General features: G+C 39.9%; 1 protein-coding gene and 1 long non-coding RNA gene across 2 annotated transcripts; both read right to left on the reverse strand.

Annotated features, from left to right (window-relative positions):
• Positions 1–8,379: 8,379 nt before the first annotated feature.
• Positions 8,380–8,742, reverse strand: LOC131229889 (uncharacterized). The gene is made up of 2 exons (XR_009163638.1): positions 8,675–8,742; positions 8,380–8,483 (listed from the first exon to the last, which is right to left on the reverse strand). It is a non-coding gene; the product is annotated as an uncharacterized LOC131229889 (long non-coding RNA).
• Positions 8,743–12,502: 3,760 nt separating this feature from the next.
• Positions 12,503–21,419, reverse strand: LOC131228901 (pentatricopeptide repeat-containing protein At2g29760, chloroplastic-like). The gene is made up of 2 exons (XM_058224741.1): positions 18,725–21,419; positions 12,503–14,768 (listed from the first exon to the last, which is right to left on the reverse strand). Exons 1-2 carry the CDS (start codon positions 20,780–20,782, stop codon positions 12,576–12,578), a joined length of 4,251 nt encoding a protein of 1,416 aa, XP_058080724.1. The 5' UTR covers positions 20,783–21,419; the 3' UTR covers positions 12,503–12,575.
• Positions 21,420–27,393: the final 5,974 nt, after the last annotated feature.

Genomic DNA, 27,393 nt, shown 5'->3' on the forward strand with positions numbered 1-27,393 from the left:
TTTATTTCTTACAAGGGAAAATAAACCATGCCTATATAAAGAAAACTTGACAACTTACAGTTTCCCCATCAATTATGGTAACAGACCCACTGGCTTGTCTTCCAATAAGACTTGTCTCAACCACTATCTGCAATAATGAATAGGCGCCGCGTTTACATGCTCATGGAATGCGCATTTGATAGTGATATGGACCAGCAATAACAATTGAGGAATTCTAGGAATTATATGCTTTCATGATTTTCCAGCAATAAAAACATAAGATAAGCTTACCAGAAATAGATAAAGGTTTCCAGAAAGTCAATCAAGTTTCATGGCAATTGCTAGAAGATATCCAGCTCTAGACTCTTTTGATTAGTGCTTTTTGTAATTTTCAAATATCATGAGGAAATAAAATCAACTTTTCATAGGAATCCATGATGAAGAGCTTGAGGACCCCACTTTTCAGATATCATGAGGAAATAAAACCAACTTTACTTGGGTGCATTTTATGTAAATTGCATATTTTGTTTGATAAATACAGTCACTAGTCTTTCCTTTCTTTCAAAGCTTGTCTACTTCATAGAAAACAAGAGCTTTTAATGAACATCCAACCCTGCTCAATTTCCAGTTAGGCCAGTTTGGCCTGCTCAATTTCCAGTTTGGCCCGCTCAATTTTCAGTTTGTCCCACTCAATTTTCGGTTTGGCCCGCTCAATTTCTAGTTTGGCCCGTAGTATATCCACGCCGTCCATCCGTTTTTCCATCTAATTTAAGCGGTTTAGCTCCAAATTGAAGCATATCAAAAGATCAAGTGGATCATACCATGGAAAACACTGGGCATAATGATTTCCACCGTTGAAACCATAGTTGGAAGGATTTCACCTTTCAAAATTCCCCGATAGCTGGTACTTTTGGAGAGATATCATACAGAAATACTGATTTATTGTGGGCCCTATTGTCGATGGAGCATAAATATAAAATCATACTGATTGATCAATCTTTGTTATCCAATCAATCTTCTTCTTTGTTGTCTATGATTTTTCTAAGATTATGTTTTCTACAAAAGTTTTGGTTTCAGTTGATTATGGCCTTTTTTGGGTCTTTTCTTATTTTTATATTTTTAGAGATTCAATTGTGTTTTTAATAGCTATTGGTTGAGCTAATCTAGTATGCTTCTCTCTCTTGTGGATCTTTGGCCAGACATGGGACTGACTTATTATGAGATAATATGACAAATATTAATATGATATAGTGATTTAGCTATATGGGATTGAATTCTATTTTTGGGGTTTTTTTTCTTTTTCTTTTTTTCCTTGTAAAGGATTGAAATTTATTTTTTTTGGTTATCTTGAAATGCATAACATTTTTTGGAGTTTGAATATCGTGTTCTTAATATCTTGCATTACTGTAACTGTTGTGGGCTTTGTTTGGTTTCTATAAATTATAATTGAGTTGTGAAGAATATGATTTTTTTTTTCCTTTCTCAATTTTGATTTGTGGAAACGTTGCTAATGTGATCTTTGGCTTGTTTGGGTTGATTCCCATGTTTTGATGTTTGAAGAATGTCATTTTTATTTTATTTTTTTATAATAGTTAGCTTGTTTGTGTTGATTCCCACGTTTTGATTTTTCAAGAATGTGTGTGTGCATGTGTTTACATCTTTGACTTATTTGTGTTCATGTCCATGTTTTGATTTTTGAAGAATGTGTGGTGTTGGGTATATTTGGCTGTTTGGCATGTTCTGTTATGCCATGTTCTGGTTTTTGAAGTGTTTGTTAAAGCTTATACAACATACCATTCAGGTTTTAAGGAGTTCTACATGTGGGGGCCATTGTTCAGTTATCCAAACTGCTGATGGTTGCCTTTAGGACCGACGAAAGAACTTAAGATTCCTTAATTGCGGCCGTTTTATTTGTTGACCACCTACAGAAATGTTTGGAATTTAAAGCTTGTGCAACATACATTTCGGATTGTAAAGCTTGTACAATATACCATTCAGGTTTGTACAACATACCATTCCTTAATATTTGTACAGAATACCATTCAGGTTTTAAAGCTTGTACAACATACCATTCCTTAACATACCAGTTCATGGGATTTCACGTAACCATAGCCAAGATGAAAAATGGCAAATGTAGATTAATGATATCTAGATGGATATCTAGATGCTTCACAGAGATTTTAGTCAGGAAAATGAGAAGAAAACCCTTCGTACTTCAGTTCTTCGTTCCAAGAGAATGTAGGGCTGGAAGCACCTGTTTTTTCGTTAAGGGGAGTGAAAGCAACACTGAAGGCAGTGCAGTGAAAAGAGTATGTGAAAAGGAGGGTATTTTCTTGAGAAATTTAGGACTGTGGACCCCACCTTTTATCCAGCTGTTTTTATGAAACAATACAAACTTTGTTTTGCAACTTAGATCTGCACGTGCGGAGACTGAATTTCAGGACGAAAATACCCCTCCTTTTCAGTTTGTCCCGCTCAATTTCCAGTTTGGCCCGCTCATTTTCCAGTTTGGCCCGCTGAATTTCCAATTTGTCCCACTTAATTTCCAGTTTGTCCCGCTCAATTTCCAGTTTGGCCTGCTCATTTTCCAATTTGTCCCGCTCAATTTTCATTTTGTCCCGCTCAATTTCCGGTCAATTTGCTTCACTTCACGGTCATTTCCATGCATTTCACTGTCATTCCCGGCGATTCCGTGTTGACTCACGGTCATTTCCATGCATTTCATGGTCAATTCCCTTCACTTCACGGTCATTTTCACGCATTTCACGGTCAATTCGCTCCACTTCACGGTCATTTCCATGCATTTCACGGTCAATCCCGGCGATTCCGTGTTGATTCACGGTCATTTCCATGCATTTCGCGGTCAATCCCGACAATTCCATGTTGATTCACGGTCATTTCCCTTCACTTCACGATCATTTTCATGCATTTCACAGTCAATTCTAGTGATTCCGTTTCATTTCACGGTCAATTCCCTTTACTTCACCATCATTTCCATGCATTTTTTTCTAAACAAACAAGCTAAAATATAGGACAACTACTCTATTACAAGTCGTATTTTGTATTAAGCAATTTATTTAGGAGAGGGAAATCCAACATATCTTGTTAGCTTGAGGGGAGGCATTGGAATTTCCTTTGCCTTCAACACAAATGATCTGCACTCAATTATAATTAATTTATAAGGAACTTATATATTAATCAGGTTCGTGTTGGGTCAGGCAACCCAAGACCTCAATCCGAGCTCAACCCAAGTTTTATCAGGTTGGTGTTTGTATGGCCCAATCCCAAAACCAAACTCGATACATCCTGCCCAAGCCCAACCCAATGTCGGGTCGGCCACAGGTTGGTCGGGTTGAGCCCGCCCAACTTTTAGTCCTAAAATCATATATGGTATGTCAAGTAACTAATTTTGGTTTAGAAGATATTCTTGTTATATGAATAAAGAAAGAAATGAAAAAAAGAGATTAAAAAAATTTTGTATGCTTATATATACATAATTATATAAATATGTGTTAGAGAAAAATGTAGGTAGAATAAAATTCTCCATGTAAAAAAAAGAAAGAAAGAAAGAAAGAAAGGATACGGATACGGTTATAGCTACGGTTATAATTCGTAGCCATGGATCGAGGGTGGAATCTCGGAATCCGAGATTGATCGCCGATTAGGACAGCGACTTGCGGTGGAATCATGGGACTTGCGATTGATCGCGGAGCTACGTCTATAGCTACGGTTATAATCCGTAGCCACAGAAAACCGTAGCTATAGGTTCCCAGTTTTTTTTTTTTTTGCTGTTGTAATCCCCACCGCCTTTTGTGGGTCCCATCATGAGGTCTGTGTTATATCCAAACCGTCTATCTATTTGACGACCTCATATTAAGGCTTGAGACGAAAAATAAGATAGATCTAACTATCAAGTAGACCACACTGTAAAAGGCATTAGGGAATTGAACGTCTATCATTGAAACCCTTTTAGGGGTTATAGAAGTTTTGGATCATTATGAAATTTGTTTTTCTTCTTCACCCAGGTCTTTGTGACCCTATGAATGAACTTAGACGGGGAGGATTTCTCACAGACATCAAAATGGGCCCCCAAAAAGTTTTTAATGGTCGACACTCATTCAACACCTTTTCCTGTAATGTGGTACACTTGAGATTTGGATATACCTCATTTTTGGTCTCATATCATAAAATGATGTGGCAAAATATATGGACGGCATGGATAAAAAGCATACATCATGGTGGGGCCCACAGACAACCAACCATCCGCCACTGGCTGGTGGCAGGGAGAGTACCCAATCCGTTTCCGTGAAAGGAGGGGTATTTTCGTCCTAAAATTCGTAATCCGCACGTGCAGGTCTAAGTTGCAAAACAAAGTTTGTCTTCTTTCATAAAACACAGCTGGATAAAAGGTGGGGTCCACAGTCCTAAATTTCTCATTAATGCCATGCTTTGTTGGTAATGCAGTGGTACATTGAATGGATATACCCACCATCATTTGAAATTACTGAGAATAACACACATGTGTTATATCTAAACCGTTCATTTGTTTTGTAACCTCATTTTATGGCATGGGCTTAAAAATGAGGTAGATTCAAAACTTATGTTGCCCCAGAGAAGTTTTCAACGGTAAGTATTCAATCCCCGTTGCTTTCTATGGTGGGGTCCACTTGGGATTTAGATTTACCTGATTTTTTGGCCCATGTTCTAAAATAATCTCGAAAAATGAGTAGACAGTGTGGATATAGCCCACACATCATGGTGGGAACTACACAACTTGCTAACATTGAGTGAAATTGGCACGGACCCAATGCAATTCCATGTAATCTAATTCCAAGCTTTTCCATTCTTCCCAAACATAGAGTGGAATTGGCACAGGACTAGATGAATCCCATCCCACCTAATCCCTTCTAATCCCATTGCCCGCCCTTAGTGGTGTTTGTTAATGCGTGGTTAATACGGAAGAAGGAAAGCGCTAAGTGGTTTTTTTACTGAATTCTTTCTGCGTGAATCCCATCCCATCTTCGGGCCTCGTTTCATATGAAGGATCTTAGTCCTCTTACATACTTCTTGGGGTTGGAAGTTCACACAGATCCTTCTGGTATCATTTTGAATCAACATAAGTACACATAGGATTTGATTGCTTTAGCTGGTCTTCAGGATACTTCTTTTGTGGATACTCCTCTAGAAGTAAACACGAAGTATCGTCGTGAGGAGGGTGATCTCTTGTTTGACCCTACTCTGTTTCGACAGCTGGTAGGCAGTTTGAACTATTTGACTATTACTCGGCCTGATATTTCCTTCGCCGTCCAGCAGGTTAGCCAGTTCATGCAGACTCCACGCCATCTAAATTTGGCTGCTATTCGTCGTATCATCCGATACCTTCGAGGATCCCTTAGCCGTGGCTTGTTCTTTCCAACCGGCTCTCCTCCTCGCCTTGTTGCATATAGTGATGCGGATTGGGTCGGATGTCCTGATACTCGACGATCTGTCACAGGTTGGTGCATGTTTCTTGGTGATTCCTTGATCTTTTGGAAGAGAAAGAAACAATCTCGTGTTTCTAAATCTTCTACTGAATTCGAATACCGTGCCATATCTGCTGCTTGTTCTGAGATTGTCTGGCTTCGTGGGCTTCTGGCTGAGCTTGGTTTTTCCCAGTCTAATCCTACACCTCTCCATGTTGATAATACTAGTGCCATTCATATTGCTGCTAATCCCATTTTCCATGAACGAACAAAGCACATTGAGGTGGATTGTCACTCTATTCGGGAAATATTAAACACTCGTATCATTTCTCTTCCTCATGTTTCCACTGGCCTTCAGATAGCTGATGTGTTTACAAAGGCCATGACACGACCGCGCCATCAGTTCCTTGTGGGCAAATTAATGCTTTTTGATCGACTAGCATCAATTTGAGGGGGGATGTCTATCAGGACAGCATATATTTAGCAGGGACAACATCATCAGGACAACATCAAATATTTACCAGGGACAACATCATCAGGACAGCAGCATATATTTACCAGGGACAACAGGAACAACATACATTTAGCCATAATCAGGACAGCAGCATATATTTAGCAGGGACAATATAATCAGGACAACATTAGCATATATTTAGCTATAATTAGGTCCTCTAATTATAGTATGATTGTGTCAATCTTGTACAGTTACTGATTCTATATATCTTGCACAGTTATTGTTTCCTTGTTTGTTAGCCTAGATTGATGTTAATGGCTGCAATTCAGGCTTGTAATTAGCTTAGAGTTTCTATATAAACAGAGGAACCTCACAATGAGGACATTCAATCCAAAATACTTTCATAACCTACCAGGAAAAACAACAAGCAACACCAGTGTTTTAGAAACCAGACCAGATGTCGACCTGTTTTTATGGTGGGCATGATCCAAACTGATCCAACCACATGTCCAACAAGGTTGACCCGTGTGACATCAGACATCATAATTGACTAAATTAGAAAAAAAAAACATAAAAATTAATTTACTTTTGAAACACTTCATGCTTTGTATTAACGTCCCGATTTCAGCTGCATGCACTGGAAACAATATGAAGAGCAGGAAGAACGAGAAGATGGTAAAGCCATCTCTTCAAACACACATGGCAGATTGGCATATCAATTAGGCCTGTCCATCTATTTGGACCTACTGTGGATGGAGAATTATTAAATGCATACATAGATCAAGTGCAATGTACATGAACGGTGGCTTTCAAAGCAATAGTTAAGTGGTCAACATTGAACTCTTTAAAGCAAAGAAAAGTGAAAGTCTGGCCCAATCTTTTGTACTTTTACAGAGGAGAGAGGAGGTCAGGACCCGAGTGGGTTGCTCAAAACCATCCAGTCGTGAACCTGCCTGGCTCAGGTGGATCTATTATAAAAGTAGGTATTGTAGAGGGCCTGCCTGTTTTAGGTGGTAGTTCTGGTCCAAACGGATGGTTCGGTCCAGGTTTTAAAACATTGGGCCAGACTGTAACTTGGAGAAAGGATACACACACACACACACACACACACACACACACGAGATGTTCAAACAATTTATCAAGCGAATGAGAAGTTTGACAGTGAACTCGAACTTCATTAGAAAAGAATGGTGAAGACAAAGCTTCCAATATTAAATTTGAACGAGGGGTATAAAATTGCCAAGTATTCGGTTTAAATGAGCCAAGAACGAAATGGCTAGCTTCCAGTTTCAATACACTTGGGTTTTAAAAAACAAATGCTGTTAACAAGCAAGCCACTTGAAAAATATGGATCCACAAGAGGTAAAAGACATTGTAATTCGTAAGGCACATCCCCAAGCACCTCCATTCATCCCACAGCTATTCAATTGCCAGAGTCACCTATGAACCACATCTTGCCACATATACACGACCAAAGGAGCTTATTAGCTGCTGAAACAGGCACCTTTGAACCCAAATTCATACCTGCATCAGCAATTTGTTTTCACATGATCTATAGAGCCCTTCTCCCAAGGGGTCATCAGAAGCCATGTACCAGATAGCAATCACCAAGGTTTATACCTCCTAGATAGTTTGCATGAAAGATTACCAGCTCTATGATATGACACTTGATGTGGGTTGCGATAATTCTTCCATTGGCATTGAACCATTATGTTCAGTTGAAGAAACAAGAGAGGTGCTGATTTGGAATCTTTACAGAAATGATTTATCATAGATATTACATGGTATTGTGGAAGAAATATATCAAGGGGTTTGCGAGGCATTTGATTTAGGTTTCTATGGATATGCTTGAGTTGAACATTTGTAGTTATCCAGGAAAGAGCTGAAGTGCGCCAGAGCCAGAACCACTGAACTGCAAGGAGATCTGATAAACGTGCTTGTTTTCTACTTCCTGTCACTGCTTCAGTTCAGCCCCAGCTCTGACTGCTTTTAGGCACTAAATGCCATCTATCTTTGAGGCTTTCAATGGTATCAACAAGAAGGGCTAATACAATTGACTTCAGAGTTCTCACAAGTCAAATGAATCTTTCCATGGTCTTCAACAAGAAAGAAGGTGAATGATACAGTTGACTTCAGAGTCCTCATAAGTCAAACAGTGTTGGATTGTGGAGCTTAGAACTTTTAACTGGTATTGAATTACCAGGTAACTTTTACCAAATATTATCTTCACAGTTGCAAAAGCAAATTTCAGTAGTACATGTGATCATGCCAATTCAGTAAAAAGCATGAAAATTAGTTGTGATGAAGATAGAAAAGAACCACACACACACACACACACACACACACACACACACAAAAGTGATAGAAGCCAATCCAAAGTGCAAGAATACCAGTGGCCCTCCTAGCAAATAAGAAAAACATATCCACCTTTTTTATACAAAAGCCTGAACAAAAACGAGGAAAAGAAACATATTGTTATATGCACCTTTGCCCAAAGAGCCATCTCAACAATATCTATGCCAACGACTTTGGGAAGACGGCCCAAGATCTCTTTGCACATGTTTAAAATGCAAAGAAGAATGCGATTCCTACAAGAATAAGAAAGTCCAAAACCATCAGACCAAGTTCTTGATCAAGTTGTTTAAAAGTTAGCAGCTAAAAAAATCTAGCTGAAAACTTCCAGATTTTTATCTCACCATTCAAGCGCAACTAGAATTACTAATAATGCAAACTATGTGGGGGGGGGGGGGGGGGGCGAAAGAGACAAAAAATGTTTCACCTATCATTGATGTTACGCATGGTCCACCAGGTGGCGAAACACTCTGGCTTCTGAGGTTATCAAATCCCTGAGGCAAAAGATGAGAGAATGGCCTGATAACTAAGAACTTCTCAAAAGACGAACCTTAAGCTGATTTCCACCACAATATTAATATGATTACTATTTGAAATCTTTGGATGGAGAAAATCCAAAACGTGGACATAGAAAACCCATATGGAATCCTCAGCAAATGGAAAACTGTGGAATCCAAAAATATATATATTTGTTGTTTTGTTTGAAATCCAGTTTTCCATGGAGGTCAACAGTGGGCAGGGAGCTGTCTCCCATAGCCTTGGAAATCGACATTTAACATGTTTTTTTAGGATATTTTAGTATCCACAGTTTTTCAGTAAAACCTTGAAAATGGTAATCAAATTCCACAGTAACTTTTTTCTGGAAACAACGGAAAATTAAATTTCCACAGAAATCAAATTCATTCCAGAGTATTCTCTCAATCCAAACATCCCCTAACCTACATGGGACTCAGACCAACTCATTCAAGCTGCTACACACGTCGGTAGTGACATGTCCAAGTCGGGCCTAATTGGTTTCGGGTCCAAATTGACTCACGAACCAGTCAGAGTCGCCTCAGATTGTCCCACTGAAGCAATATTCATGCCATGACCCAATCAACAGTCAGACCCACCTTGTTTTTCAGAACCAGGGACTCCAACTAACTCATTTTAATCTTGAGTGATTTATCTGAGTGGAGGCTATTTGCACTACTGAGTTATGGTGTTGAATCGTATTGAACTTAACTGGGTTAGAGTCGACTCAGATAAATCGTCAATCAACAGGACCCACAAGAAGAACAGTGGAAATGGGACTAGTCTCAATATTATTCCAGCCTTCATATAATATTATTGGCACAACAAAAATTAGACGGTAACAGACACAAATATAAAAAAGACTAACCTTGACTAATTGGAAAATCGACATTAAATAAATAAGGACCAAAATGCTAAGAGATCTATTCATGTTTGCTTGTACAGAGAAACATGGACATAGTAAAATAAAATAAAAAAAGAGAGAAAATATATACAAAAACCAGGGCCTGGTGTTTGGATGATAATGAAAAACCAATCAAAACATTTTTATTTTTTTTTTCTATAGGAATATGAAGATTGACCCTTCTACCGTGACCACTTGATTCAATGAATGGAATTTTTTTATGTCAGAGAATAGATGGTCATTTGATGGTTTGACTAATAGACCTCACGTGTTCGGGCTTGGGCTTAGCCCAAGACCAAATCCAACCCGCTCTAACACAACCTGACCCACTTAAAATTCATCCAGAGTGGTTGTGATAAGATTATCAGGTGATGATCTGGTTGTGGCTGTTGCGATGAGGCGGATACAAACACACATAAATGGATATAAAAAATGAATAATAATAATAATAATAATAATAAAATTAAAAACATTTGTGTACAGGGGGTTTGTCCCCTCAAACCTGACTTAGAATATTGTTAATATCTTTGTTAATTAACCATTAATCTTTATGCTCCCAAGTGAAAGATTAGGATTTCCACATCTGATTGATTTTCAGGGTAATGCCCCCATCAATTGAATGGTCGAATAGATGAATGAGTTGGATGGCTAAATGTAAACCCACTTCTACGAATCATAGTTCAAAATCAGATAGATTACACATGCATAGAAAGGCCAAGGACATCTACGATATAATCCATACGAAATGTGTCATTGTACCAAGCCACTTGAAGCAGGAGTGAAACTTAGAATTCAACAAGGGTACCAACAAGGTAGAATTGAGGTAGTGCATTTTCTGGCAGTGCATTTTCACTGTTCACTTCAACCTGTTGTTAGAATTGAAGTAGGAAAATTGGTAGTAGGCTTAAATCCCATTTGTAACTATCTTTAAAGTAATATTTGCCCCTACCGATAATCAAACTCGTTCGCGAGGAGGTTGCTGACAAATTCGCTTTCAGGATAAATCAAGCCACTTTTTTCATCACAAGAATAGTGTCTACTGCAAAATTGAAGAGAATACCCACCAGAAATTCACAATACACTTATCTGTCCACACTTCGCCTAAGTAAAAAATTAAAAATCGATTTTATATGAAGAACATAATTTGATCAAACATCAATTTTTGAAAAGCCTATTTACGATACGAAAGTAGCGAGAAGGATATATATATATATTTTTTGAAAGATGATTATATTGAAAAGAAGAGAGAACTGAAACACAGGGAAAGCAAAAACAGAAAACTGAAAACTGAAACTGAGAGATCTGCTGAGATAGCAGAACAGCTCAAACCCCTAGAAACAACATATCAGCATTCTTCAGAGCGTCAACCTACGAATGAATTTTTATTTTTATTTTTATTTAAAAAAAAAAAAAAAAACCATTCCTGGTTCATTCCCTTTGATCAGGAATGGCTTTTTATAAAGTTAGAAATGACAGTTGGAAACTCTTGAATGTGGCTATTTAGTCAACCTGAACAGATACACACCCATAATTACATGTCCTTTCATAGCGTCTCTTGATTTGGTTTTAACTTTCCACCACATTATTCACTAAAAGACTAACTAGTCACTAAAAGGCACCATGAGACACAACCAGGAGTCAACAGAAGACAACCAAGAGACATAACATCCTTTTATTTTGAAAATTCACAACACCTGTATCCAGGTTTAACTCACAATACCTCATCACCTCCAACCAGCCCAGTGGTACAACCCTTTCTTTTATGCCTTTCGAATTTTTGTTTCTATTGCTATCCTTGAAAATTTTCTTGTGAAGATGGGCCGTAGATTAAGTTAGCTGACCATGGTTGTAGGTGACCCATTCTCTAATTTTTCTTTTAACATTTTAAAAAGGTTTTAATTGCCTCATCACTTTGATTTTCGGTGTCTGATGAATGAAAAGTTAGGATCGTCATAAGCAAATGCCATATGTACAGTATAGAACTTGGATGGATTAGGTTTCCCATTATTGTAACGAAACTATCATGATGATTCAATCATTTCCTCTCAATTGAACTGAAAAATGGAGCAACGTCAGTTATGTGCAAAAATTCCTGTAAAGAGGATGAGAGGAAAACCAAAATAGACTTGGATTGAGGTAGTGAGGAGGGATATGAAGGCTCGTTCACCTACTGAGGATAGAACTTTAGGCAAAACAAGTTTCTTAAATCCAACTGTAAGTGGTTCAGGTAAGGCTATGATGGTAATGATTATTCTAATGAATAACCGCAACTCAATTTAGTTTTGCATCCACATGCACCCTAAGTGCAATTTTGATATAATGCAAGGCCCTGCATCGCAGCTACTATGTAGGCCTCAATCCCACCATCAGATAGCACACATGCTATGATGGTAATGATTATTCTAATGAATAACTGCAACTCAATTTAGTTGTGCATCCACATGCACCCTAAGTGCAATTTTGATATAATGCAAGGCCCTGCATCGCAGCTACTATGTAGGCCTCAATCCCACCATCAGATAGCACACATGCCAAAGATCTGGCCATTCATCAAGTAGTGTAAACTGTAAACATGCCTGAAGCAGTTACCGAGAAAAAAAAAAAAAAACCTCTACTGATTAGGCAAAACACATGTGTTGAGAAAAATGGGCAGTTGGAAGAAGAAAACGTCCAACCATCCAAATTCAACAGATTTGTATAGCTCACAAGTCTACTACCTTGATTTTTGGCATATGGCATGTTCGGATTGTTGCACTACTTAATGAAGGGCTCAGATCAATCACACATGTTCCATCTAATGGTGAGAACCAAACCCCACAATCTACCAAAGCACTCAACTTTGCCTTAATCATCATTTGTATTAAATATAGAAAAGAATGGTAGGATATTACAATGGGACGTAAAGTTGTCCTCATTCCTCTACATTAAAAAATGCTCTAGATGTGTTGAACAAATACCCCATGCACCTCATGTGATCTGTTAATCGATCTAGCATCAAGTAGATCTGGCTTGAAATTCTATGCCTTTTGTCTTCAACTACAAATTCATGAACATCACCATCAATTTCAATCAAGCTAAGAGCTCTCCCCTTTCTTATCCCCTTGTCCTTCATCAGCTTCCTCACCCTCTTCACATCTTCCCATCGGTTAGCCTCACAAAACATGTTTGATATTAATACATACAGCCCTCCACCATCAAGAGGCTCCAACTCTAGCAGCTGTTTTAGCACTTGCTTTCCAATCTCTATATTGCCATGAATCCTACAGGCCCCAAGCAGGGCACCCCACACAACAACATCAGGCTTCATTGGCATGTCTCCTATTAACTCGACTGCTTCCTGCAAACACCCTCCTCGTCCTAGAAGATCGACCATGCAAGCATAGTGTTCAATTTCTCGAGGAACCCCATAGACAAGACTCATAGTATCGAAGTAATTTTGACCAATGTCCAAGAAACCGCCGTGGCTACAAGCACATAGCACGCCGACAAAGGTAATCCCATCTGGTGGTACACCATCATTTTGCATCCTGGTGAAGAGATCAATAGCATTGAGAGCGCAGCCGTGCATTGCCAGGGCACCAATCATAACATTCCACGAAACCACATTCCTCTCAGACATCTGTCTAAAGAGATGTAAGGCAACATCTATAGGACCACATTTCGCATACATGTCTATAAGCGAGTTACATAATGTGACACTAGGTTGTATGTTGTTATTGCGAATATACATGTGGGTTTTCTTTCCTGTCATCAAATCACCAAGTTGGCTACAAGCTGTAAGAACACTCACCAATGTAGCCTCATTGGGTTGAACTGCTGAAGCCTCCATCTCGGTAAATAGATCCAACACTTTTTGAAATAGACCTTGTTGAAGATAACAAGAAATCATTGCATTCCAAGAAACTACATTTTTCTCGGACATCTTATCAAATTCACAACGTGCAAGATCCAAGAACCCATGTTGAGCATATGCCCCCACCATGGAAGTCCCGGAAACCACATTCTTCTCAGGCATTCTATCAAATAATGTCTGCGCAGAGACCAAATCCCCACACTTGGCATACATATCCACCAAAGCATTCTTGACAAATAAATCAGTTTCCACCCCATTTATCTCTATGTACAAGTGTAGGAATCTACCCATATCGGAATTACCCATTTCTGAACAAACAGAAAGGAGATTAACCAAGGTAAAATTGTCAGGTTCCATACCTGAATCCCTCATGGCCCGAAAAAGAGAAAAAGCTTCCTTGCAGCAACCCAGTCGAGAATAGCCACCAATCATTGAATTCCAAGAAACAAGACTTCTCTCAGAGAGATCATCGAACAACTGGCGAGCAGATTGAATCAACCTACAAACCGCATAAACATGGAGGAGCGCATTCTGCACGAAAACTTGAGATCCGAACCCGAGCTTGACCACATGAACATGGATTCCAATCGCTTCCCTGAAAGCAGATTCAAGGGAGCAAGCCTTGAGAACAAATGGGAAGGTGAATTCGTTGGGTGTGAAGCCTGCCCCCATCATTCGAGAATAGAGGAAGATCGATTCTCTAGGGTTACTACTATTAGAATAGCCTCTTATTAAGCTATTCCACATGAATCGGTTGGGTTTAGCTATTTGATCAAAAACCAACTGGGCATGGCAAAGATCACCCATTTGGGAGGTGGCGCAGAAAGCGATGAGCTTGCCGGCCATGAGGATTTCTTTTTGATATCCGATCTGGATGATGTGAGCATGGATTTGTTTGAGTTCTTTACTGGATGTGCATTTGGCTAGAAGGGAATGGAGGTTTGGGTAAGTGGGGAATTTGAATTCAGGATTTTGGTTGGTATTGGTGGGAGAGGCGGTGTGGAGGGATAGAAGGAAGAGGTTGGATTTGACGCGGGAAGCAAGGGGTATATGTTTTGGAAGAGGGAACATGGTTTGGAGATGGAAGCATTTGAATGGAGATTGAAATTTGACCGTTGGGAGTTTGGGTGATTTCAACGGGTGGGATTTGGAGGGAGGGGAAATGCTTGAAGTGGAAAGTTTCCTATTACTGCTTGGTAGGGAGACGGTGCAGCAAAAAGCTCTGTGGGGCCCACCGGTGATATGGAAAAATCAAACTGGAAAATGTACTGATAAAATGATGATAGGGTTCCTTCCCAGACATGAGTTTGCAACTTGAAACTTCAAGCAAGCTTTTCTTCTTCATTCTATGGACCAAAACTCACTGCAAAAAGTTTCAAATTCAAATCAAAAACTAAGATAAATCAGCAAAGCAATCATTGAAACCATGCTATGAGTGGAAATTATAATCATTACTTCACATACAGCTCTTAATAATGTACATAAATCCAACTGATATGATCAAGGAAACAACAATGGGAACAGGTGGATCATGTACCCTATAACAACGTATGCATTCACTGACAATAGTAATACACCCAAAATTTATAGAAATGGTCAGGCTAGCAACACCATGATACATTCTGCTACCAGTACAAAAGTTGATGAAAGGTAAGGGTTTTCAGCATATATTTTTGTTTGCTTGCTATTTTCATAGATTACTTTCCTAGGAGAACAAGATGCGTTGTTCGAGTAACAAGTTAAGACCTTCCAATTCTCGATCTCTCGTCCCTTTCTTACCTCTCTGTGTGATTTGGAGCATAGAAAGTAGGAAAACGAGAACTTGCAAAATGTGGATTCTGTTTTCTCCACCGCCCCAAAAGTGTCTTCTTTTTTTTTCTTTTTTACTTGTTTGTATGGATTAGTCTATTTCTCTTTATTTTATTTTATTTTGAAAAGGTTCTGTTTTCTTTATTTTTATGTTGATCAATAATAGAAAATTTTGAATAAAAAGGGAAGTTATGATAGGACTGCTACAACAAAGTAAACCAAAACAAAAGACCCAAATAATTGCATCAGGTCCACCATGGAAGCGCCGCGAACCATGATTCACATTATACCCAAACAACGCTCTTAATTAACTTCTGAGCTTAAGAGTCGTGATACAACAGTTGGACTTACATTTTGGGATTTAGATCAAGAATCATCTCAAGGGCAGACGGAGTAAGCAGTGGGAGCAAATCCATGATCTCAACAAGGAGCATCACAGGTCCCTACTAATGTGGGGCTTTGCCTTTAAAAAAAAAATAAAAAAAATTTAAAGGAAAGCTGAAATTCATTAAATTAAAAAAGGGATATGAATTCCTGAAACAAAGGTAGGGGTGACTTGCCCCAGAACAATCAAGCTCAATCTGAAGCGGATCTTAATAAGGTTCTTGATGAGTAGAGAAGATTATGAGAAGTTCAAATTATCCAAAATGTTGTTTGAAGTTCAAATTGTCCAAAATGCTGTTTGAAGTTCAAAATCAACAAGGAAAGATAAAATCACATGGGATTACTAACACAATCTAATTTCAATCTTATACCCGTTCAGTGCTCTATCTGTATCTCACATGAGAGTGCAGGTTATATTACAACAATCTCTAGAGTCTAGACTAGAAGTCCACTGGTTTGTTGTCAAATTGAATTGTAAAGTTTAGCAGAAAGAACTGAATTATGATTTTCTTTGTATTTATTCATATCGAAGGACTAGGATCCAATTTGCAATTGCAATCACCTTCCTCTCAAGTTGGAGTTGAGATGACAGTAAATGCAATCTGAGAGCTGCTTGTCAAGAATACTAGGAAATCATTATTTTTTTCTTCTTTTTTGAAAGATTAAATCATTGTTTTCATTTTTCCTATTAATTAAAAAGACTGTTCACGATTCATTCACTTGCACACCCAAACAAAGCCTAGACATGTAAAAATACAAAAAGAAAGAAAGAAAATGTAACTGCATACAATTAAGTTTGAGGACACAAATGAGTACTTGAAACACAACACTTAGCTTAATGCTATTGAGAGTCACAGGATTTGATTGGAACAGGTAAATAGACCACGCAATGCATGTTTGAAAGTTGTTAAGTCACAACAAGCATCCTAACACCACTGAACTACATTGTATTAGAGGGTCATCACACAATCTGCTTCCAAAATCTAAGTCTACAAGTGGGCTGCTATAGGATATTATAAAATCATGCTTAAAACATCTAAAATTAACTTTAGATATGATGCTCACAATTAATGAGTCAAATTTCTGAACAGCATTCCTCACAAACAATAAGTTCCACTCTCAATTATTCCCCTATTGTGTGGCCTATCGAATTTGTTAATCAAATAAATTTAGGTCTTTAGATTGGGGGAGTAGGCATTTGATTTGCATGGTGGACATCCGTTACACATCATAACTGGGTGCAGACTGCAGAGCCCCACAATTTAAGTTATGTTTAGTTGGACCATATACATATATTTTCAAATGAGAAATGATCCAGTGTACCATGAGTTATAGCCATGTAGTTGCCAAAGTTCAGTCTAGAACATATGACATTTGAATGATATAGTAAGCATAGAGCAGATTTATGCCTTGGGTTTATATGGTTGTGTGTGATATGTGTTAGCATGTGGATATGGTTAGTAGAAGTGAATTACATGCAGTTGGATGATGCTGCCATCTTATGAGGACTGAACACCTACATTCGGTGGTATGTTAACTTCCCCTACTAGTTAGAACCCATTTTTTCAAGTATTTTCGACTGAAAATGTATTATAATTTCACAGTGAAAATTCTTTATTGAAGGCATAAAAAAATTTGTAGCCTACAACGCCCTACAGTGTTCAGGCTAAGCCAGTGCCCCCCACCTGCACAGAATGCTGATTTGAACTAAATAGAGATTATTCAGTGAGCAAACAAAACACTATTGAATTGAGGCAACAGAGCTTGACCTGCTAAGCAGGATGAATAAATTCCATTCTGTATCAAGATCACCTGCCCAAAGGAAATAGAAATTCCATTTCGAGAATCAGGATCAAGCCTCTCTCTGCCTCAGGTGGTTAGATTGTATGAGGGCTCCATTTGGAAAGATTGTCTAAGTGCTGCATTTGGAAATTACTTGATTTGCCAAGGTTTGAATCCGATCAGCCAAACTGCAATCAGTATATGAATCTCTCTCCCCTTGGGAGGTTTTCAACTCCAAGGCTGATTATGAAGTCCATGGGACCAGGAAGTCCATGTTCATGCCTTGTTGGGGAATGTCTCTACCAACTCACTTGAGGAGAGGAGCTGGAGACATGTTGGGCAAGTTCTTTGATGTTTTATCTGGAGTCATCTTAATTCTTATGATTGCTTGGCAAACAAGTTGTCCATGGTTTGTCTCGGCAATTTATGCACAGGCACCGGAAAATTGAAGGACAATTATTCTTTAAAACTTGATCATCTATTCTAGGGTGTTTAACAAACAATGAACAGAATAGCTAGTCAAAGAAAACATCGATGGCATGGCTCGGACATGCTATCCAGAACATGACTTGGTGCTAAATGCTTACTCCTTGTGAGTGTAGAAGGTGAGACATGGGATGTTTATATGAGATTGGTTAGTGTTTGATTGAAATTATGAAGCACTACACTAGTTGTAACGGCATGTGTTCTTGGACTTGTTCGTGAGTGGACATTGGAAGTTCGTCTGTCATTGCTTGGGTCCTCGATAAGCTAGTATCGTGGACATTGGAAGTTTTGCTCGAGTCTTCAAACAGATTGTGATAAGCTAGTATTGAACTAATAAAATTCTACATTGATATCCTCATCTCATGGCTAGAGCCTGTAGCTTAGTAGTAGCCAGCATGTCTCAACATTGAGGTCTCAGATTCCAATATCTTTCCTGATTGAACTAGTGAACAGGTTTTCACATTGGCAATGAAGATCATTGAATATTTCTTTTCTTCCCAAGATCATTCATGGTAATTGAATCTTGTTCACCTTTGAAAAATTACTGATATTTCCCCGTAATTCCCCTCAGAAGAACTTGGCAGTCCAAAATTTAAATACAATGAAAATCCTTTAGGAACAATGTCCGTCTCTAAAATGGAAAAAAGATATAGAATCCATCGTGATTAACTTGCGGCAAATATCTTTTCCATGAACGTTATATCGTTGGCAAATCAGTCAATCCCCACAATCAGATCTACGTGTTACCAAAAGTCATGACAAGAACAAGACCCGTCTCTGAAATGGTGAAATCTCATAGCGTCCCTCACGATGATCTGCATCCTGACAATCTTGGCAATGAACTTGATAGCATTATGACAATCTCCGCATATCCTTAAGTTCTTGAACACCCGAATTGTCGATCCCCCATTTGAGTTAAGGATTCCAAAAGCAACCGCAAGCCTCTCACTGTGGCTGCTCAAACCCTCTTCTTTCTCCTCTTCATCTACATCCTGCAAAGCAAAACCAGTGTTGGGCACATAACCCATGAGTCTCATCTTCTCACCCAACTCATCAAGAAAACCATAGATTTCATCGCTCCAGGCACTTCTCTTATCGCCTGCGGTGAAAGTGTATACTTTATCCTTTACTTGAATCCAACTGCACCCAGGCATTTTCACAATGCCTCGGTCTCTCATCAATTTCCTAACCATTGACGCATCATCCGGTAATTTGGCCGCCACAAAAATGTTCGATAACAGTATGTAGTTCCCTGGGTTGTCTGGCTCAATATCGAACAGACGGTTTGCTGCAATTGCTCCTAGCTCGACGTTCTTATATACTCTACAGGCACCGAGCAAAGCTCCCCAAGCTCCAGCAGTAGGTTGGAGTGGCATCTTTTGGATAAATCCATATGCCTCTTCGAGGTGGCCTGCCCGGCTAAACACATCAACCATGCAAGAGTAGTGATCTTCATCGGGTTCAACCCCATGGTCCCTGCTCATCGAATTAAAGATAGCGTGACCTTCATCGACAAGTCGTGAGTGACTACAACCAGAAAGAACACCCGTGAAGGTGACAGAATTAGGCCTAATGCCTGAACCTATCATTCCATGAAAAAGTGACAGAGCCTCGACACCATGTCCATGCATCGAATTTGCCAAGATCATGGTGTTCCAAGCTACTGTATCTTTTCTAGGCATTTTATCAAAAGTTCTTCGAGAAATCCCCAAGTCCCCACATTTAGCATACATGAAGACCAAAGCCGTTGTAATGACTGCATCCTCCATAAAACAATGCCTGAAGCTATACCCATGAATTTCCTTGCCCCCTCTTAGGCTTTCCAAACTGGTGCAAGCAGGCATGACACTGGCGATAGTGATTTGGTTAGGCTCGAACCCAGAATCTTGCATTCGGGCAAGCAATTCAAATGCTTGCTCATTCAGTCCATTCTGGGTGCACCCAGCGATCATAGCATTCCATGAAGCAGAATTCACCTTAGTCCCTTCCATTTTCATCCGATCAAAGAGCTTGCGAGCTTCATTCCAGTCCCCGTTCGAGAAATATGTGGTTAGAATCACGTTCCATGCGACGATATCCCTCCGAGGCATGTTATCAAAAACATTCCGCGCTTGCCACGTACTTGAGCATTTAGCATACATATCCACAAGCCCGCTATTCACAAACACATTATCTCCCATCCCATTCCTCACAACAAACCCATGAATCTCTCTCCCTGCATTCAAAGCTTTCAAATGCGAACATGTAGGCAGAAGGGATGACACTGTAATTGAATTCGGTCTCACTCCATTCAGTCCCATTTCATGCAGAACCCATAGAGCTTCTCTTGGAAGCCCACAATTTGAATAACCAACAGCCATCGAAGTCCAAGAAACCACGTCTTTAACAGGCAGATCATCAAAAACTTTCCCCGCAGCTTGAATGGAGTTGCATTTCCCAAACATATCAATCAATGCATTTCCCAAGACAAGGTCTGAGCCAAACCCAAATCTAACTGCATCTTCATGAATCTCTTTCGCTTTGATAAGATCTGATGAAGCCGTGCATGCCTTTGCAGCTGACAACAGAACCAACCTATCGGGTTTGATTTTCTTGTTTCGCAATTCGCGGTAGAGTTTAAGGGATTCCTTCGGGAAGCCCCAATTGGTGTAGGCAGTGATCAAGATGGTCTGCGTACGGACGTCAGGTTCAGGAATTTGATCGAACAGGTGTCGTGCACGTTGCAGATCACCAGAATTCACATAGAGTTTCAAGAATTTGAAGGTAAGATGAGAAGGAAGGTTGGGGGGTATCTTTGAAATCATGTAATCTTCCGATTTTTGCTGATATTTTGGATGAATTTATGAGGGGAGGTGGCGGGGAATGGTTAGAAAGGAGGAAATTGTAAGGGGTTGTTGATGTCAGTTTCGTCTTTTTCCTTGCGCCTGTTTGGATGCCTGTAAGTTGGGTAAGTGGAAAGTGACTTACAGAGAAGTCACTTACAGGTGGTGTTTGGGGGAGAAAAATCACCTGTAAGTCACTTACAGGCAAATCTACCAAAAAACTGCAGGGGGATGGGGGTGAGAAGTCACGTCCCTGTAAGTCACTTACAGGCTCAACGGTCGGATTTTTAAAAAGAGGGGAAGAGGGAGAAACGCACCAACCCACCAACCACCATTATAGCCATGAAGCTCCAGCCAATGAAGAAGAAGCACCAGCCATTGAAGGAACTCCAGAAAGCCTTGCAGCAGTTCAGCCAATCCACATCCTACAGCACTATTACCGCATCAGAGCTCCATTATTACCGCACCAACAACCACCACTGATAAGCTTCCATAAAAAGGGGATTGAAGGTTTCGTCTCTGCATCCCAAGCTCCCTCTCCCTCTCTGCAATCTCTCTCCGTCTCTGCGATCTCTCTCTGCAATTACCGCCTTCCGTCTCTTCTCCTCCTGGGCTTTCATCTACCCTTTTTTTTCGAGTGGTCTGACGTTATTCTGTAAGGCACGCTCACTTATACGCACTTGCGCACGTTGGCATTTTTTCACACGTGTGATAATCCTCCAATCCGGACGGTCCATGTGATGTAGCATCCCATGAAACCATCAGGAGCTAATTTTCGCCCTGATTTAAAACTCTTTTGGGCCATATAAAAGAGAGATGCAAATCAAGGTAGGAAAATGTTTTTTTTTTTTATGGCCCACCAATGTTTAAGATCAAAGTAAAAATTGGGTCATGGGAATTTCATGTGGTTTTTCATCACGTGGACCGTTCAGATTTTGGACTCAAATTACGTATGATGAGTTCTCAAAAAGTTTTCAAGAGAACTCTACCCAGCCGGTGCGCGGCTGAGTATTATGCGGGAAGGGATTGCGTGACGAGGAATGCGTAAAGTCCGTGGGATCCACCATGATATATGTATTTTATCCACACTGTCCATCCATTTTAATATTTAATTTGAATTCCTAGATCCTAAAAATTAGTTATATGCAAATATCAAGTGGACCACACCACAGGAAATAGTGTGAATTGAGTGTATACCGTTGAAAATTTCTAGGGGCCACGGAGGTTACGGATCAAGCTGATTTTATTTTATTTTTCCCTTCATTCAGGTGTTTGTGATCTTATGAACGTGTTGTATTACAAATAAAGATCACTATAGGTACTAGAAAGGTTTCAACTGTCCAGATCAGTATTTCTACTGTTTCCTTTGGTATGGTCCACTTGAGCTCTGGATGTGCTTAAATTTATGGCTCAACGTCTACATTTAGATGAAAAAAATGGATGGACGGATTGGATAAACGATATATATTTACAGTGGGTCCAACTGAATTTACTTAGGGCCTGTTTGGATTCACGTGTAGGGCTGTATTGCATTGGTATACAATATGGCAGATGTACAAGGCTGGATGTACACTATATCGAGTGCCCTTTTCCTTTACGAACAGTGTTTGGGAAGGAATGACTTTTGACATATAATCAATGGATGTATACATATTCACCGTTTGTCGAGGGATCATAGACCTTTCTTGCGAGAATAAGGTCTCGCTCAGATGCAAGTGAATGCAACAAAACAGTCATAAATTTGGGTCTTTTCAGTGGATAAACCTTCTTTGGGAATGAAATCAAGATTACCCAAAGCTTCTTTCAATCGATTCTCCGAGCAGAGCTTCACAACATCAGCGGGAATGCTTTGTTTCTTAATGGATTTGGAATTTTTGGGGGAGAAATGGAGGTGTGGTTTGGGAAATGGCATTTTGCGTGGTTTTGAAGATTACAGAAGCCATGTGCTCTGCTGCTGAAAGGTGGAATTTGTATCGTTAGATAGGATTTTCTAAAACTTTTCATGCTTTCTATGATTGAAGAGATTCCAAAAAATAGTTTTTTTTTTTTTTATTTGAGATTTTTGGATGGTGGAGAAGATTTGAAAGGTGTGAAAGAGCCATCTATGGATTATGTTTTGGATTGGTAAGAAATGGATACAAATGGATATAGTGTATGTATGCAATGACTTCGCTGCACTGCCCGAGGACATTGTAATGTACGTCCGAACCGCGTGTCCACGTTGTTCTGGCTCCGCGCTGTATTCGAGTGCCATGTACATACCCAGATTTCAAATCCAATTCAAACAGTGCATATTGTATTTATTACTCATAAAATAATGCAATATCCGGCAATCCAAACACGCCCATAGTATAATAAAAGTACACCAGCAACTCAGCACGCAGTTTAATTGCATTACTGGTAACACGGTAGTGGGTGTTACCCCTGCCCTGGGCCTACCTTGATGATGTGTTATATATCCACTCCGCCCAACCGTTTCTCCATCAGGTATTTTAAGCCCACCTTGTTTGTGTTGCCAAGTTTTTCACGGATGAAGAAATGGCATATTAATATATGCTAATATACTGCAGTTTCTAAAAATCATCATCGCAATTATGCTTAATGGTATGTATTTGGATTCTAAATTATTTTTACAGACCAAATTACAGTGGGGCCCAACAGACCCCCATTCTGGATCACTAAAATATGGGCCCCACTTTTATAGAAAGGGAATGATGTGATACGATTTATATGATCCTTCACCTGACCAGACCGTTTATCACATTAGGCCCACGGTTGATGGACCATGGTTAAAAAAATCTCTTGACAGAACAAACTTGACATTTCTAGATGGTTTGGATTTTCTAGTTTGGATGGATTGCGGGGCATTTCCATTCCATTAAGATTTGATTGGTGGGATGTATACTGTTAGAAAATGTAGGGGCCAAGTATATACTCCGTCCATCTTAGACAGCATATGGCCCATCAACCAAATCTTACGATAAGGTCAAAGAAGGGGAAAAACAAATATAAGTAGTCTTACAGTGTAAGTTTTCATTGGTCAGCCACCACAGTTTCCTTATATGGGCCCATCATGATGTATGTGCCTTATATGGGCACATCATTGGCTAGCCACCACAGTTTCCTTATAATGTACTCCACTTGAAATTTGGATCAGCTTCATATTTGGGCTCATGCTCAGTTTATCCTTTAAATGCACAAGTCAATATAGTCGCTGCATGCTGTATCCTATATAATCATATTATCAATAAGAAACGTGATCAAGAGCTTGATTTTGAAAATAACAATGATATCAGTGATGGTGAAGATAAAAGTGAGATGCGTGTTGATGAAGGTAATAAAAATAGTGAGGAGGAGAATGAATGCGACTTTCGAAATGAATTTGCAGCTGCTAGGAGGGAAAAACAAAGATGGAGAGAATTTCGACTTGGACTTACGTCAGCTATGTGGGAATTATATAGGTCAGAACAGAACATCAATTAGTTAATTTTGAAATATATATATATATATATATATATATATATATATATATATATATGTGTGTGTGTGTGTGTGTGTGTGTGTGTGTGTGTGTGTGTGTGTGCGCGCGTGTGTGTGTGTGGATGTTGATAGACATATTATTGCAATTTATATAATATTTCTACATTTATTTGCAATTACCTATAATATATCTTATGTGGCTTTACAATTTTGTAATGTTTAAATGTACAATGTTTTAAGGTATGTCACAAAATGCGAAGGGAAGCAGCAGCGGCCGAAAGGTACAAATTAACTGGATATCATACATGGATAAATGTATAACAAACACCTTAGTTGAGGAAGTATTGTTAGGAAAAAAAAACTGACAACGCTTTTCGAGAAGCTAGTATGAATAAAGTAGCAAAAATTGTGATGGAGATATTTTCTATACAAGTGAATGAAGAAAAGTGGAGGAATTGGTTATGAATGCTTAAAAAGAAATATAACTCGACAAAGCTTGCACTTAACAAAAGTGGCTTCGATTAGGATGAAAAAAGGAAATGTGTTACCGCTGAACCAGACGTTTGCGATGAATTCATCAAGGTGAAGTTCATTCAAAACTTGAAGCCATTTATATACAGTGAAAACTAACTAAATTTTATTTATTTTATAGGCAAAATCTGAAGCTATTCATATCAGAAACAAGTCATTCCCACTGTTAGCTCAATTTGATATTATATGTGGGGACGATTCTGCTACTAAGATGCAGCACAAACTACAGTTGATCTTGAGGAAGATGTAAGCCCCATATTCTAGCCCGTACCGTCCCGTAGGCTTCCGTGGTCCTCCCGGTGGAATTTTGGCTACCCGCGATCTTTTATTGGCAGTTGCGCGCGACCCCGAGTGGTATCCCGTATTCCAGTGTCAGCTCGACCCGAGACCTATACCCTTGCGACCGCGCAGTCGCTGCGATTCCGACGCCGCGTCTCGCTCGCCGAGGCGATACTCAAGCCAGGAAACATGGGCCCGCGTTCGGTTCGAGAAAACACTGCGCGTCGCAATTTTCAAGAGAATCTCTAGCCTAAATGTCACATCAATCCATTAATCAAGTTTAAGTACACAACCTTACTTAGCCATTCCCTTTTCACCAACAAGGCATGGCACCCATTCTTTTTTTCACCCAAAAGTCAACATGCACCATCCCTCTCTCCCATCACCCATCTCTTTCTCACTCCTCTCTCTCATCTCTCTCTCATTCTCCAAACAACCCCAAGAGCTCCAACGTCCATGGCTTCCATGGAGGAGCTTGGTGTGGCCCACTCTCTACCACCCAATCCCACTCTCCAAAATCAATCTCCACCGTTCAAATGCACCATTTGGAGCTCTAGGATGCATTGATGGAAGAAGAGGTCCAAGCAGATCAAATGTGGGTGCCCTTTCTTCCTCCTTCTCTTTTTTTTCGTGTGATGTGTGGCCCACTTGGATGGACCCCACCTTGAGGTATGTTTCACCCAAACCGTCCAAATCATGTGGACCCTACCTTATGGTGGTGGAAACACACAAACATCAATTGATTTAAGAACGGTGGGCCACGCTCATGTGGGACCCACCCTGATGACACGTGGGCCACCTATACGTGGGACCCACCATGATGATTGTGTTATATCCATGCTGTCCAGCGTCCAGGGGACGCTGGACAGGGAGCGGCCATGGAGTGCGTGTACTGTTACGGTGGTGTAAAAAAAAAAAAGAAAAAGAAAAAGGAAGAGTGCTTTGGGGTGGGCTGCTCATGCAGACCCCACCTTGATGTATGTATAAAATCCACGCCGTCCATTTGACTTCTCAGCTCATTTTAGGCGTTGAACCAAAAGATGAGGCTGATCTGACAATCAAGCGGGCCATACCATAGGAAATAATAATGTTTACCGTTAAAATTCGCCTAAATGTTTTTATTCGCCAAAAATATACTACATATCGGGCTTGTTTGGATGATCTTGGGGTATGGAAGCCAATGAGTGGAGCGAATTTTTCTGATGAGGGCCCCACCTGTGAAAATCGGTAAGAAAACGGCATTAAAAAAAAAAAGAAAAAAAAGAGCCAACAGCAGCAGCAGCGCTGCCACTGTCAGTACGTGCAGGCGCTGCCTGCGGCTGGTGGGCGGGCGGTCTGGCAGGGCCGCACGGCCCTAGTTGTGGGCCCCACCGTGATGTGTTTCGACCATCGATACCATGAATTTGATGAGTCCCCACAATCCAGATGTCCATCCCAAAAATCAGCCTTATACGGGACTCAGCCGAGCCACACCATTAAAATCATGTGAAAACATGCCTAAACATATAAAATCATTTGGTGGGGCCTACCTGAGTTTTGGATGTGATTAAAATTTGGTTTGGACCTCTGATTTTATGGGACACATATAATGGACGGAGTAGATCTGGTTAATGTGGGTCTCACCTAAGATAAAATTAATAATAATAATAAAAATAAATAATAAATATATATGCACCTGGACATCCAGACTCCTGGACGTCCAACGTTAAATAGGAAGGGCCCCTTTGGCCCCAATTGTGGACCCTACCATGATGTATGTTCTACGTCTATGCCGTTCATTTAACAGGTCCCCTTTTATAATGCGTTGGTTCCAAAAATCAGTCATAAAAAGTTTTCGGTTGGCCTACACCATCACCTTTCATGTGGTGGTATGCCAAGCCACATGGAATCAACTGCTGGGGTCCACATGCAACTTGGACCCACCTGAAACTCGGTTTAGACCCTTAAATTGGTGGGACACACATAATGAAAGGGTTGGATTTGTGAACTACATCACGATGGACCCCAGGACCACATAATCGTACCAAAAGTTTGGTGGACAAATAAATATTACAATGGGCCAAAGGCCCACGTGACCTTATAAACTGGTTGTATGGTAAGTAAACACTGCAGTGGGCCCCTGGCCCATGCGACTTTATCAACAGATTGGATGCAAGTAAACATTTCAGTGGGTCCCATGATCGTGTGACCCTATCATCAGGTTGGGAGAAAAATAAATGCTGTAGTGGGCCCCATGTCTGTATGACCTTATCAACAGGTTTGAATGGAAATAAACATTATGGTGGGCCCCAGGTCTATATGAC

The sequence above is a fragment of the Magnolia sinica genome, chromosome 16 (genome assembly GCF_029962835.1).
Source record: "Magnolia sinica isolate HGM2019 chromosome 16, MsV1, whole genome shotgun sequence".
In the NCBI taxonomy this organism is placed as follows: domain Eukaryota; kingdom Viridiplantae; phylum Streptophyta; class Magnoliopsida; order Magnoliales; family Magnoliaceae; genus Magnolia; species Magnolia sinica.

Excerpts from the sequence above, each read along its gene's own strand:
- LOC131228901 (XM_058224741.1), bottom strand. The coding sequence starts at position 20,782 with ATGATTTCAAAGATACCCCCCAACCTTCCTTCTCATCTTACCTTCAAA. Across the intron at positions 14,769-18,724 it reads GTTCTTGTCATGACTTTTGG|TTTTTCCATATCACCGGTGG; the intron begins TAACACGTAGAT and ends TTTCCAGTTTGA.